This window comes from Dipodomys merriami, unplaced genomic scaffold (genome assembly GCF_024711535.1).
Source record: "Dipodomys merriami isolate MVZ:Mamm:240054 unplaced genomic scaffold, mDipMer1.0.p SCAF_44, whole genome shotgun sequence".
In the NCBI taxonomy this organism is placed as follows: Eukaryota; Metazoa; Chordata; class Mammalia; order Rodentia; family Heteromyidae; genus Dipodomys; species Dipodomys merriami.
The window spans coordinates 1,513,072-1,527,856 of record NW_027206002.1 but is presented as its reverse complement, the minus strand read 5'-3'; the positions used below and the strand labels follow the sequence as shown (position 1 = coordinate 1,527,856).

General features: G+C 41.3%; 1 protein-coding gene across 1 annotated transcript in view; it reads left to right on the top strand.

Moving 5' to 3' along the window:
* Zcchc10 (zinc finger CCHC-type containing 10) overlaps positions 1 to 14,785 on the top strand; it is a 41,395-nt gene that overhangs the window by 24,924 nt on the left and 1,686 nt on the right. The window contains exons 3-4 of the mRNA XM_069993735.1: positions 9,637 to 9,795; positions 13,602 to 13,643. Of these exons, the coding sequence (XP_069849836.1) occupies positions 9,637 to 9,795; positions 13,602 to 13,643 (201 nt within the window). The remainder of the gene's footprint in view (positions 1 to 9,636; positions 9,796 to 13,601; positions 13,644 to 14,785) is intronic.

Here is a 14,785-nt window from a genome sequence, read left to right as displayed (position 1 = left end):
CAGAACTAAGGCCAGAAGTGGTGCTGTGGCTCAAGTGGTGGAACTACAGAGAGGCTCAGATCCCAGGGACAGATCCCAAGCTCTGAGTTCAAGCCTCAGGACTGGCACACACACACATACACGAAAAATGTCATGTGATCTTTGGTCCAAATTATCCTGAATATTCCAATATGTGGGCCAGTAGTAATAGCTCCCGTTTATTTGTGTATTTATGCCAGAAGCCTTATTGCTTGCCTTATATATATGTATCAATCAAATGGGGATCTTGTTCTCATAATAATCTAGTAATATAGATACTACTTTTTTTTTTTTTTTTTTTTTGCTAGTCTTGGGTCTGGAACTCAGGGCCTGCGCACTGTTCCTGAGCTTTTTTTGCTCAAGGCTAGCACTTTACCACTTGAGCCACAGCACCACTTCTGGCCTTTTCTGTTTATGTGGTACTGAGGGCTTTACACATGCTAGGCAATCACTCTACCACTAAGCCATATTCCCAGCCACTACTTTTTTTTTCCCCACTTTTTTTTTTACCAGTCGTGGGGCCTGAACTCTGGGCCTGGGGGCTGTCCCTCAGTCTTCAACTCAAGGCTAGCACTCTACCACTTGAGCTACAGCACCACTTCCAGCTTTTTCTGCTTATGTTGTGCTGAGGAATCGAACCCAGAGCTTCAAGCATGTAAGGCAGCCACTATTTTTTTTGTATGTGTGTGTGTATGTGTTGGTTGTGGTGCTTGAACTCTGGGCCTGGGCCCTGTCCTTGAGCTTTTCAGCTCAAGGGGAGCATTCTACCACACTGCCATTCCAGTTTTCTGGTGGTTAATTGGAGGTAAGAGTCTCAGGGACTTTCCTGCCTGGGCTGGCTTTGAACTGTGATCCTCAGATCTCAGCCTCCTGAGTAGCTAGGATTATAGGCCTGAGCTACCAGTGCCTGGCACTTTGGTTTGTTTTTTTGGTCGGCCATGGGGCTTGAACTCTGGGCCTAGGTGCTGTCCCTCAGCTCTTCAGCTCAAGGCTAGTACTCCACCAACTGGCCACAGTGCCACTTCCAGTTTTCTGGTGGTTTACTAATGATAAGAGTCTCACAGACTTTCCTGCCTGGTCTGGCTTTGAGCTGCGATCATCAGATCTCAGCCTATGGAGGAGATAGAATTACAGGAGTGAGCCACTAGCACCCAACATTTTTTTTTTTAAGAAGTTCTATGTTGGGCTGGGAAGGTGGCTCAGTGGTAGAGTGCTTGCCTTGCATGCATGAGGCCCTGGGTTCGATTCTTCAGCACCATATAAGCAGAAAAAGCCAGAAGTGGCGCTGTGGCTCAAAGTGGTAGAGGGCTAACCTTGAGCTGAAGAGCTGAGGGACAGCGCCCAGGCCCAGAGTTCAGGCCCACAACCGACCAAAAAAAAAAAAAAAAGAAGAAGTTCTATGTTGCATAAGCTGGTCTCCCAAGTTGGGCCCCTTTTATTTCTGCCAATGGGTGGAATTATAGATGTGTACCTCCTAATCTGACAATATTTCCCTATTTTTTAGAAGGGGAAACTGGTTCAAATAACACTTTAGTAAAGATCATATAGCTAGCTGAGTGCCAGTGGCTCATGCCTATAATCCTAGCTACTCAGGAAGCTGAGATCCAAGGATTGCAGTTCAAATCCAGCATGAGGAAAGTTAGTGAGACTTTTATCTCCAATTAATCACTGGAAAACCAAGCAGCAATGTGGCTCAAAGAGGCAGAGTGATAGCCTTGAGCACAAAAGCTCAGGGACACTGTCCAGGCCCTGAGTTCAAGCTCCATGACTGATAAAAAAAAATCATATATCTATGTATTGAAAAGTCAGATTTGTTTAAAGTTGTCATTATGAAATATGACACATATATAAAAAGCAACTTAATAAATGATTATAAAAGCAATATCCCATGCAATTACTATCCGAATGAAGCCATTTAACCAAAGCTCTCTGGGGCCTTTTCCCAATCATAGCCTCCTTCATCCTCTAAAAGTAACCACTATCCTAACATATTAGGGGTTAAGTAGCCCACAGTGGGTTAAGGCGGGCATTGACAGAGGGGCCCAAACTGACTTGCAATGTCAGCAGGTGCAGAGGGGCATCCAGCAGGTTGGGACTAGCACAAGGCATCAAGCAGATTTAGGAAACTGACTGCCCAGAGGCAATTTAGCACAAGTTTTCATCCTCTTGAGACATCTGCTTGGTTAGGGTAGGTAAGTGGAAGGTAATTTCTTCTTTTTTTTTTTTTTTTGTCGGTCGTGGGGCTTGAACTCTGGGACTGGGCGCTGTCCCTCAGCTCTTCAGCTCAAGGGGAGCACTCTACCACTTGAGCTACAGCGCCACTTCCGGTTTTCTGGTGGTTTATTGGAGATAGGAGTCTCACGGTCTCTCCTGCCCGGGCTGGCTTTGAACCGTGATTCTCAGATCTCAGCCTCCTGAGTAGCTAGGATTACAGGCGTGAGCCACCAGCGCCCGGCTAGTAATTTCTTCTTCTTCCTTCTTCCTCCTCCTCTTCCTTTCTTCCTTCTCCTCCTTTCTTCTTCTTCTTCCTCCTCCTCCTCCTTTCTTCTTTTTTTTTTTTGCCGGTCATGGGGCCTGAACTCTGGGTCTGGGCGCTGTCCCTCAGCTCTTCAGCTCAAGGCTAGTGCTCTACCACTGGAGCCACAGCGCCACTTCCGGCTTTTTCTGTTTATGTGGTGCTGAGGAATGGAACCCAGGGCCTCATGCTTGCAAGGAATGCACTCTACCGCTGAGCTACCTTCCCAGCCCTCCTTTCTTCTTCTTTCTATTCCTCTTCCTCCTTTTGCTCCTCCTCCTCCTCCTCCTTTTGCCAGTCCTGGGGCTTGAACTCAGGGCCTGGGCACTGTCCCTGACTCTCTATGCTCAAGGCTAGCACTCTACCACTTGAACCACAGCTCCACTTCTGGCTTTTTCTGTGTATGTGGTACTGAGGAATTGAACCCAGCATTTCATGTATGCCAGGCAAGCACACTACCACTAAGCCACCTTCCCAACCCATGGAGTGTAATTTCTTGTGGGCTATTAGGTTCTAAACAAAAGGAAGAATATGTCCATATGTGAAGGACCAACCTGGCAGTGAGAATTGGCACAGGCAGAGTGAACGTATGGAAAGATGGAGCAGGGCTGAGAATCAGATCCCAAGGGAAGTGAACAGAGCATCCCCAGAAGAAGCAGGTATCAAAGGCTGTAGTGGACAGTAGGTTACTTGAGGGTAATCGGCCAAATAACTAAATCTGTTATGGATAATGGAAATGGGGTTTCTCATTGAAGAAAGAAGTATGAAGGGAAAAATAGAATAAACCCTGTGAAGTTGGTTGGAATGAAAAGTCTCTGTGTAAGTGCATGATTTTCAGATGATTAAATGTAGATGTAAAATGTTTGTATTTGTTACCTCTAGAGAGTGTGTGTGTGTGTGTGTGTGTGTGTGTCTGTCTGTCTGTCTTTTCTAACTCTGTCTCCTGAGAGTACCTGGAAGCAGCAATATTGCCATAGTGAGCACATGTGTGCCTCTGCCCTGACTCCTAAGAAACATCAGTATTCCTTGGAGAAAAGGCTAATTTCAAACTGGGATAGAAAAAACAAACAAACAAGATGAGCCTGCTACTCTTGTTGTTGAATCAGAAAGCAAGAGGTCTTCAAAGAATGGAAGCACCATGTCAAAAGAATCCAAATGAATTATGGTGGTAAACTATACCTCATTGAGTAAACTAGGAAAGCATTCATTTGATACTTGTGGTGGGCCATATCTATATTGTCCCAGCCATTTAGGAGGCTCAAGTAGGAGGATCACAAGTTTGAGGCCAGCCAGTGTGTCTTAGCAAGACATTGTCTAAAAATAAAATGGGGTGGGAACATAGCTTTATGATAGACCACATGACTAGCACATGCAACACTGGGTGTTCAATCCTCAGTACTGAAAAAAAGAGAAAACAAAATATTATATTTTTCCCTCCATACTGGAGATTCAACTCAGGATTGGCTTGGATTCTTTTTTGGATTGCTCTGATCATTCATTCTAGGTAAAGCTATATTTGTGAATAGCCCTGTGGAGTGACCAACATAGCAAGGAATTGAGGCCTGCCAGCTAGCACATGAGTGATCTTGGAGGAAAAAAAAAAAATCCTCCAACTCAACTAGAAGCATGTTCTACAAAATAACTGGTCTGTAATATTCTAACAATGTCAAGGTCAGAAAAATGAAGATGTGAGTGAGGAACTCTCCCAGACTGAAAGATACTAAACAGGAGGCAACTGCAAAAATTGGTGCTGTACTGAACTTTTTATAAATGGCATTATTGTGACATTTGATCAAATGTAAACAATGTCTAAAGATTAAATAGTAGGGGCTGGGAAAGTGGCTCAGTGGTAGAGTGCTTGTCTTGCATGCATGAGGCTCTGGGTTTGATTCCTCAGCACCACATAAGCAGAAAAAGCCGGAAGTGGTGCTGTAGCTCAAGTGGTAGAGTGCTAGTCTTGAGCTGAAGACTGAGGGACAGTGCCCAGGCCCAGAGTTCAGGCCCCACGACCGACCAAAAAAAAAAAAAAAAAAAAAAAAAAAAGATTAAATAGTAGGAATAAATCAACATTGATTTATTGATTCTTAGGTCATTTTTGTCATTACGCAGGAGAATGTCCTAATTAATAGAAAATAAGCAGTAATATACTTTGGATTAATGAGATACTGGATTAAAAAGGACAGGAAAAATAGTTACCTAAACTGTACTTAAGGTTTAAGTTATTTTTATACTGCGAAAATTACTTGGAGAGGATGTGATATTTCAAAGTTTTGAAAGGGTACATAAAGGAAAGGTGATACTCATTTCATTTTCTCTTCTCCCTATCTCTCATTGTGGGGATCTAACCCAAGGCCTTATGCATTTAATAATAAGCAGGTGTTGCCATTCAGCTGTATCCCCAGCCAGGACAACAATATTTCTATGCTTATTTTCTGACATAGTTCTGTGTGGGCTTCTGTTTTAAGTACTTAGAAGTAGAAATGCTGGGCCATAAAATATGCATATTCTGTATTATGATGGATTTAATTTTTTTTGAAATAGTTATACCAGTTTGTATTTTTTATGTGTCAGCCTGGGGCTTGAACTTAGCGTCTTAAGCGCTATCCCTGAGCTTTTTTTTGCTCAAGATTAGTGCTGTACCACTTGAATTTACAGCTCCACTTCCAGCTTCTATGGTGATTAATTGGAGATGAGAGTCTGATGGATTTTCCTGCCTATGCTGGCTTTGACCTGCATCCTCAGATTTCGGCCTCCTGAATAGTGATGATTACAGATGTGAGTCACTAGTGTCTGCTCTCAGTTTGTATTCTGACCAACATTGGATGAATATTCTTGTTTGCTAACATTTGCTATTGCTAAATTTTAATTTTAGTTTTCTACTAGTATTATATGAGAGCTTTAGTTTGCTATTTGTTGATTTCTTTTTTTTTTTTTTTTTTTTTGGTCCGATTGTGGGGCCTGAACTCTGGGCCTGGGCGCTGTCCCTCAACTCTTCAGCTCGAGGCTAGCGCTCTACCACTTGAGCCACAGCGCCACTTCCGGCTTTTTTCTTTTTTTGCTTATGTGGTGCTGAGGAATCGAACCCAGGGTCTCAGGCATGCAAGGCAAACGCTCTACCACTGAGCCACCTTCCCAGCCCTATATTTGTTGATTTCTTTTTTTTTTTTTTTTTTTTTTTGGGTTGGTCGTGGGGCTTGAACTCTGGGCCTGGGTGCTGTCCCTTAGCTCTTCAGCTCAAGGCAAGTGCTCTACCACTTGAGCCATAGCGCCACTTCTGGCTTTGGAGATAAGAGTCTCATGGACTTTCCTGCCCAGGCTGGCTTTGAACCTCGATCCTCAGATCTCAGCCTGCTGAGTAGCTAGGATTACAGGTGTGAGCCACCAGCACCTGACTCTATTTGTTGATTTCTTTTTTTTTTTTTTTCCGGCCGTGGGGCTTGAACTCTGGGCCTGGGCACTGTCCCTCAGCTCTTCAGCTCAAGGCGAGCGCTCTACCACTTAAGCTACAGCATCACTTCCGGTTTTCTGGTGGTTTATTGGAGATAGGAGTCTCAGGGTCTCTCCTGCCCGGGCTGGCTTTGAACCATGATCCTCAGATCTCAGCCTCCTGAGTAGCTAGGATTACAGGCGTGAGCCACCAGCGCCCGGCTATTTGTTGATTTCTAATGAACACTTTTTCATATGTTTAATGTTCACTTGTGTTTCCCAATCCTGTATTTCTAATATATATATATATATTTTTTGTCAGTTGTGAGGCTTGAACTCAGGGCCTGGGAGCTGTACATGAGCTCTTTCAAGGCTAGCACTCTACCACTTGAGCTACAGCATCACTTTTGGTTTTCTGGTGATTAATTGTAGATAAGAGTCTCATGGACTTTCCTTCCCAGGCTGGCTTTGAACTGGGATCCTCAGATCTTAGCCTCCTAAGCAGGTAGGATTACAGGCCTAAGCCACCAGAGCCCAGCTGCTTTTTTTTTTTTTTTTTTTGTCGGTCATGGGGTCTGAACTTTGAGCACTGTCCCTCAGCTCTTCAGCTCAAGGCTAGCGCCCTACTACTTGAGCCAAAGCGCCACTTCCAGCTTTTTCTGCTTATGTGGTGCTGAGGAATCGAACCCAGGGTCTCATGCATGCAAGGCAAGCGCTCTACCACTGAGCCACCTTCCCAGCCTCTGCTTTTATTTTTTTTTAAGGACTTATAACTCATTTATGTAAATTTTCTTTATACTTTTTGTGTGTGTGTCGGTTGTAGGAGTTGAACTCTGGACCTGGGCATTGTCCCTGAGCTTCTTTTGCTCAAGGCTAGCACTCTACCACTGGAGCCACAGTGCTACTTCTGGCTTTTTCTGTTTATGTGGTACTGAGGAATCTAACCTAGGACTTCATGGATCCTAGACGAGCACTCTACCACTAAGCACATTCCCAGGCCCTGTACATTATTTTTGTATATGAGTATGATATGTATATGCATTTCTAGACTATTTTTCATTGGCTTATTTGTGTGTGTGTGTGTGTGTGTGTTTTTTTTTTTGTCGGCCGTGGGGCCTGAACTCTGGGTCTGGGCGCCATCCCTGAGCTCTTCAGCTCAAGGTTAGCGTTCTACCACTTGAGACACAGTGCCACTTCCGGCTTTTTCTGCTTATGTGGTGCTAAGGAATCGAACCCAGGGCCTCATGCATGAAAGGCAAGCATTCTTACCACTGACCCACCTTCCCAGCCCTTATTTGTGTATTCTTGTTCTTTTATTCTTACAAAGCAATGTCTTTTGTTGTTGTTAGTACATGGTCCATTAAATTCTGCTTACCAGTGCTTGTTTTTGTTTTGTTTGAGACAAAAGCTCACTGTGTAGCCCACCTCACCTCAAACTCAAGCCTCCTGCCTCTATTTCCTGAATATTGGGGATTACAGACATGAGCCACTGCCTTATCATATACCTGTTTTTGAAGGTTCTTAACACTTAGGCAAAGAATATTTTATATATGTATATACACATATGTGTATATGTATACATGATCAGTTTGTTCATGGGGACCTCAGCTGTGTAAAATATCCTCTTTCTTTCATATCTTGTCTTGGTAGTTTTTTTTTTTTTTGTCAGTTGTGGGTCTTGAACTCTGGGCCTGGACGCTGTCCCTCAGCTCTTCAGCTCAGGGCTATCACTCTACCACTTGAGCCACGGTGCCACTTCTTGTTTTCTGGTGGTTAATTGGAGATAAGGGTCTCACGGACATTCCTACCCGGTCTGGCTTTGAACCATGAGCCTCAATTCTCAGCCTCCTGAGTAGCTAAGATTACAGACATGAGTCATCAGTACTTGGCTTGGTGGTTCCTTCTTTCCATGTTTATCCTGTGAGTTCTCAAGCAGATTGTTAAAACTGTTTTGACTGGACTAGGGGTGTAGCCCAGGGTTAAGTTGCTTTTCTAGCATGCACAAGGCCTTGGGTTTGATTTCTATCATTGCCAAAAAATAAAAATATTTGGACTGTCCTCTCTTCAAATCAGTGGGTTTTTACTATACAATTATACTCATGTTATATTATGTTTTTATTTCCATCAATAAATACTTATGAAACTTGCTTTCTTTTTCGTTATTTAGGTAACTATACAATTTCCATAATTTTGCCTCCTGTTCTACAAATCTTGAATATGTACAGTTTGACCTTTCACAGAAACATTTGCCTGCCCTGATGCAAAGCCTTTCCTAAATTTGCTTAGTAACTCTGATTATTCTGGAATATCTTATTTATAGGTTCTTTCGCATAATATACCATCAACAATGAATATAGTTTATTCATTTCCATCTTATAACTACTTTTCTTTTCTAGCTATATCTCAAGTCCAATTTAGAGATTCACATTTTTGCAAGTCTTACAGATGTCAAGAAGCTAGGCTGCAGTGTGTGTGTGTGTGTGTGTGTGTGTGTGTGTGTGTGTGTGTGTGTGTGTGCGTGTGCGTGTGCGTGTGCGTGTGTGTGCGTGCGTGCGCGCGCGCAGGCCAGAATTGGGAGTTGATCTTAGAGCCTTTCATTCTTGACTTGCCTGCTCATGGCTGGTATTCTGCCACTTGAGCCATATTTCCAGTATCATTTGGTTTTTTCATACGGTATAGCCTTTCAGAGCCTTTTTTTTTTTGGGGGCTTGAACTCTGGGCCTGGGCGCTGGCCCTCAGCTCTTCAGCTCAAGGCGAGCGCTCTACCACTTGAGCTACAGCGCCACTTCCGGTTTTCTGGTGGTTTATTGGAGATAGGAGTCTCATGGTCTCTCCTGCCCGGGCTGGCTTTGAACCGCGATCCTCAGATCTCAGCCTCCTGAGTAGCTAGGATTACAGGCGTGAGCCACCAGCGCCCGGCTGCCTTTCAGAGTCTTAACTCATAGACACAACATTTATAGCACCCTCTTGTGATGGGCAAACACCTCCAGTTGGTTTAATTGTAAATTTCCATTCTCTTCTTTATCCCCTTGTTAATTCTCTGATTCTTCAAGCAAAGCACAGTGTTAAGTGCTTGCCTAGTATATGCAAGGCTCTAGACTTTAGATGTTTATTTTTTTAGGTTTGATCTCTGGCACAGCAAAAATAAATATAAAAATGTTTTGACTATTCTTTTGTGGTTCTGAGTGAATTACTCTCCATTACCTAATCTGTCATTAACTGAGATAGAGTGAAGAGTCAAGATTCAAGCTTAAGCCGGGTGCTGGTGGCACACATCTGTATTCCTAGCTATACAGGAGGCTGAGATCTAAAGATCACAGTTCAAAGCCAGACTGGGCAGGAAAGTCCATGAGACTCTTATCTCCAATTAACCATGAGAAAACCAGAAGTGATGCTGTGGCTCAAGTGGTAAAGCACTTGCCTTGAGCTGAAGAGCTCAGGGACAGAGCCCAGGCCCAGAGTTCAAGCCCCATGACTGACCAAAAAAATAAAAATAAAATAGATTCAAGCTCACTTCTATGTAACTGCAAAGTTTATGCTTTGAACTACTTATTATACCTTCTGTGCCTTAGTCATGACAATAGACATTTTGTACTTCATGTTGTTTATGCTTTTCAGGGCAAAAAGTGTCACCAGGCAGAATTCTAAGACTTATATTCCATTTTTTTGCTTTGTAGTGAAGCAAATAAGCAACATGTAAGATGTCAGAAATGCTTGGAATTTGGACATTGGACTTATGAATGCACAGGTAAAAGAAAATATCTACATAGGCCTTCAAGAACAGCAGAACTAAAGAAAGCTTTAAAAGAGAAAGAAAATAGATTATTACAACAAAGGTAGGTTTATAGGACTATTATTTATATTTTATTCATTTATAGTTTACTGTTTCGTGGTAGTTCTCTAGATTTTAATTATAATCTTAACTCTTAACTAGTTTTTAATGAATGCTTACTATATGCCAGGAACCATACTAAATACTTTGCATGAATTAGCTTAGTTAAACCTCAAATCTGTCCTATTAAAGTAAGTACTGCTGTTACCCTCAGTTTACATATGAAGAAAGGGAACTCAGAGTTAGTGAGTCAGTGTCACACAAGTCCAGTTGAACAACCAGCCTGTACCCCATGGTCTTAATTATGTTGCTTTATTGCCCAACTATCAGTGAAGTGACAACAGATAACACTGAGTTGGGAAAAATCAGCAGATAGGAAAAGCCATCAAATATATAAACAAAATAGAGACTAGTGTATATACTTTGATTTATGTTAAGGAAGCAAAGAATAGTGGAATTTTTTCAAAATTATAAGTGGTGGATAACAGTGGTATTCCTTAGAAGGAGAATAGATAGGAGGGAGACTAGAAAATTATTTACTCTTTTATATTCTTTGAATGAAGGTTGTTTTTTGTTTGTTTTATTTTGATGGTCATGGGGCTTGAACTCAGGGCCTAGGCATTGTCCCTGAGCTTTTTTGCTCAAGGCTAGCACTCTGAGTGCTTGTTCCACTTCCAGTTTTTAGGTGGTTAATTGGAGATAAGCCCAAGCTGGCTTTGAACCACTATCCTCAGATGTCTGCTTCCTGAGTAACTAGGATTACAGGCATGAGCCACCAGTAACTGGCTTGAATGAACCTTTTTTTTTTTCCTTTGGTCAATTGTGGGGCTTGAACTCTGGGCCTGGTGCTGTCCCTCAGCTCTTCAGCTCAAGGTGAGTGCTCTACCACTTGAGCTACAGCGCCACTTCTGGTTTTCTGGTGGTTTATTGGAGATAGGAGTCTCATGGACTTTCCTGCCTGGGCTGGCTTTGAATGGCGATCCTCAGTTCTCAGCCTCCTGAGTAGCTAGGATTACAGACATGAGCCACCAGCTCCCGGCTTTGAATGAACCTTTTTAAACTTCCTATGAAATGTATGTTTTAGAGAAGCTGAAATAGGAAGATGTTGGGTTTCCTTAGTGTTATATATTAGAAGTAGCATTTTGGTGAGGACTGTTAACTATATATTATAGTATAATAAACATCTGGACTTCTATGGTGGTAGTCTTTGAATCTGTGCACTGAAAGCTCTAAGGGGATCAGGCAGGAATAAACCATTCCTAGAAAATTAACATTCATATATGCTTATTATTATTATTATTATTATTTTTTGGTCATGGGGCCTGAACTCTGGGCCTGGGTGCTGTCCCTTACCTCTTCAGCTGAAGGCTAGCACTCTACCACTTAAGCCTCAGCCTTACTTCCAGCTTTTTCTGCTTATGTGGTGCTGAGGAATTGAACCCAGGGCCTCATGCATGCAAGGAAAGAACTCTACCACTAAGCCACCTTTCCAGCCCCTACATATGCTTTTTCCAAAGACAAATTCTTTTGTCTACTTTTTGTACCAGTCCTGGGCTTAAACTCAGGGCCTACACACTGTCCCTGAGCTTTTTGCTCAAGGTTCCCACTCTACCACTTGAGCTACAGCTTGACTTATGGCCTTTTTTTCTTTTTTTTCTTTTTTATGTGGTTAATTGAAATCTCATGAAACTTTCCTTCCTGGAGTGGTTTTAAACTGTGATCCTCAGATCATAGTCCCTTGAGTAATTAGGATTACAGGCATGAGCCACCAGTGTTCACAGTAAACACTTTAACCAGAGTAGATCTCATGCTGTAACTTAAGATCTAGGCCACTGACACACAAAATCAGGTCATTCTATCTAAAAATCCCAGATTGCCCCCTGGAAGCTAACCTTTTGAACATTCATGATCCATTAAGTGGTCATTATTACAAGAATGTGTTACCCATACATTATTACTTGTTTCTCTCTGTGCTTTAGTTGTGAACATTTCCTTACATGTGATGACTATTTTCAGCATACTCTAAAGCACATAAACTGTGCTCCCTCATCCCTTAATTCCTTCTTGGTAGATAATGTTAATCTTCCAAGCATGACATGTAGTCATTTAAAGGCATTAATAAGCCTCCTTATTTAGAAAGCTATGGATCCATGTCATACATTCGAAATTTAACCTAAAAAACACTTTAAATGTTTTTAACCAATCTACACTGTTGTGAAGAATTCACTGGAGCATGAATTACCTTATAAAGAGAAGCTGTCTATTAAGTTCTAAAAAACTGGTAAAGCCTTATGATCTCAGGCACTGAAAAGGTAAAAGTTCAGATATTCTACATACTATTGAAGTGTCTTAAGTGATCACTAAAACTTGTAGACATAAAATATATTGGGAAAGTGGGATAAAAGTACAAAGGGAAAAGAACAGTGTGAAAGTACCATCTATTAAAGACAAACTTATTCATATATGAGGTAGATATCAAATTGTAGTATTTTAGTTTTCTTTGGATATAAGATCAATATGGGCTGAGAGTGTACTCCATGTTGATGGCTTGTAACATGCATAAAGCCCTAAGTTTGATTCCCAGAACCACAAACATAGAATGACATGAATTTTAGATTTGGATCTGTTAGAGACTACTGATTTTCTGGTTCAGTGATCATAATTTTGTTGTTGGTGGTGGTGGTTGTGGGGCTTGAACTCAAAGCCCAAGTGCTGCTGTCTCTGAACTTTTTCAGCTCAAGAATAGCACTCTACCACTTTGAACCATGGCACAACTTCCAGTTTTCTAGTGGTTAATTGGAGATAAGAGTCTAATGGACTTTCCTGCCCAGGCTGGCTTTGAGCCACAAACCTCAGATCTCAGCCTCTGCATAGCTAGGATTACAGATGGAAGCCACCATTACCTGGCACAAATTCTTATATAATTTAGTAAATGTACTTCTACAATTGATTTTACAGCAGAAATTACAAGTCAGTGATTCCATTGTATAAAAATAATTATATAAGAACATTTGAAATAAGGATGGAAGCATTATGTAGGGAATATAGAGAAATTCAGAAAGTAGAAACGTTAAATTAAATTTACCAGTCAGTATTGTAGTGATAGAAGTAATTGTGTAATTTGACAACTTAAATATTGTGTATACTATTTAAGGCCATTTGTACATTTCATTCAAATTCATTAGACTTCACTCTTTATAAGATGTATAAGAAATTATAGTCCTGAAGTACCCAGTTTTTTGGCTTTAAATAAGTAACTGAAAATTTGGAAGACATACGGAAAAAGGTTAAATTTGCTTTTTAAAAAATATGAGCTAATCCAAGTGGTAGAGTGCTCGCCTTGAGCTGAAGAGCTGAGGGACAGCGCCCAGGCCCAGAGTTCAAGCCCCACGACCGACAAAAAAAAAAAATATGAGCTAATCATTTACACTATGTTTCTGGGGACTCAAATTATAACAATTACATTATTATTTTGCTTTGTTTGTTCATTTAGATAGATAACCTAACTCCCAAAGTAAAAAAGAATTAGATTTGTGCATTCAGTCATCTTAATTATTAACTTACCTGCCTCTGAAAGTACAAGTGATAAAATTGATTGCTTAAATGATAATTAAGTGGACTGCCTGTACCATATATAGCCTACAATGGGTAACTTTCCATGTGGTTGTAGCGAGTAATACTGTATTCTGAGAACATATTAGTATGAAAGATGGTGTGTTTCTCCAGTGTAAAACAATTCTGAGAATGGCAGAAGGGTTTTTTGAGTTGTGTATAGCATTATTAACAGGAGCTTTTTTCCTCTTCCATCAGCATTGGAGAAACTAATGTAGAAAGAAAGAACAAGAACAAAAGGTACGTGTGGCTTCAAGAGTATTATGTAGGGCTGGGAAGGTGGCTCAGTGGTAGAGTGCTTGCCTTGCATGCTTGAGACCCTGGGTTCGATTCCTCAGCACCACATAAGCAAAAAGAAAAAAGCCGGAAGTGGCGCTGTGGCTCAAGTGGTAGAGCGCTAGCCTTGAGCTGAAGAGCTGAGGGACAGCGCCCAGGCCCAGAGTTCAGGCCCCACAACCGGACCCAAAAAAAAAAAAAAGAGTATTATGTAGGTAACGTGTAATACTAGTTGGAGGGACAGGACTTAAAATAAATAGTTAAAAGGTTTGGATATGAAGTCTTTTGAGTATCATCCTACTTTCTGATATTGTCCTCTTCTTATCTATAAATCATTGCCTCCATTTCTCCTCTTCTATATCCATTTTTCCTTTTTCCTTTACCAGTACTAAGGCTTGAACTCAAGTCCTTGTGTTCTTGCTTAGCTTTTTCTCCTCAAGGCAGGTGCTCTACTACTTGAGACACATCTATATTTCTGGCTTTTTGGTGATTAATTGGAGATGAATCCCCACTGACTTTTTGTTGCCCAGGCTAGCTGGGCAGATCTCAGTCTCTTGAGTATCTAGGATTTCAGGACCTTTTTCTACATATTTCTAGAGTCTTTATACCTAGAAATAGTCGATACTGTCTTATCTTGAAAATGTTATTGAAATATTAAGAAACTGTTGGGCAGCTCTTATCTGTTCTGAAGTAGTTATAAATAAGGAATATATAAGACTAGGGGTGTGGCTCATGGGTAGGGTACATGCCTAGTTTGCATGAGACCCTAAATTCTGTCCCCAGCACTGCAAAATAAGAAAAAGTAAAAAGAAGAAACATTCACCACTCTATGTGATGTTTAAATAGTTCCAGTGGTTATACTGCAGCTAATATCCTTTACTCTAAAGCATAATACACTAATTCTCTTTTGGTAATTCAGGCTAAGAGTTGCTAAATTAATCAGAGACCTCCTTTTACAAGGTCTCTGGTTAATTTAGCAACTCTTAGCCGGAGTTAGGCAATTGAAAAGAACATCAATCCTAGAGCTCACATTCTAGCAATATTTCAAGATATACATACACGGTATTATGTGAGATTATTTTTAAACACTGTTGAATAACAGCTCC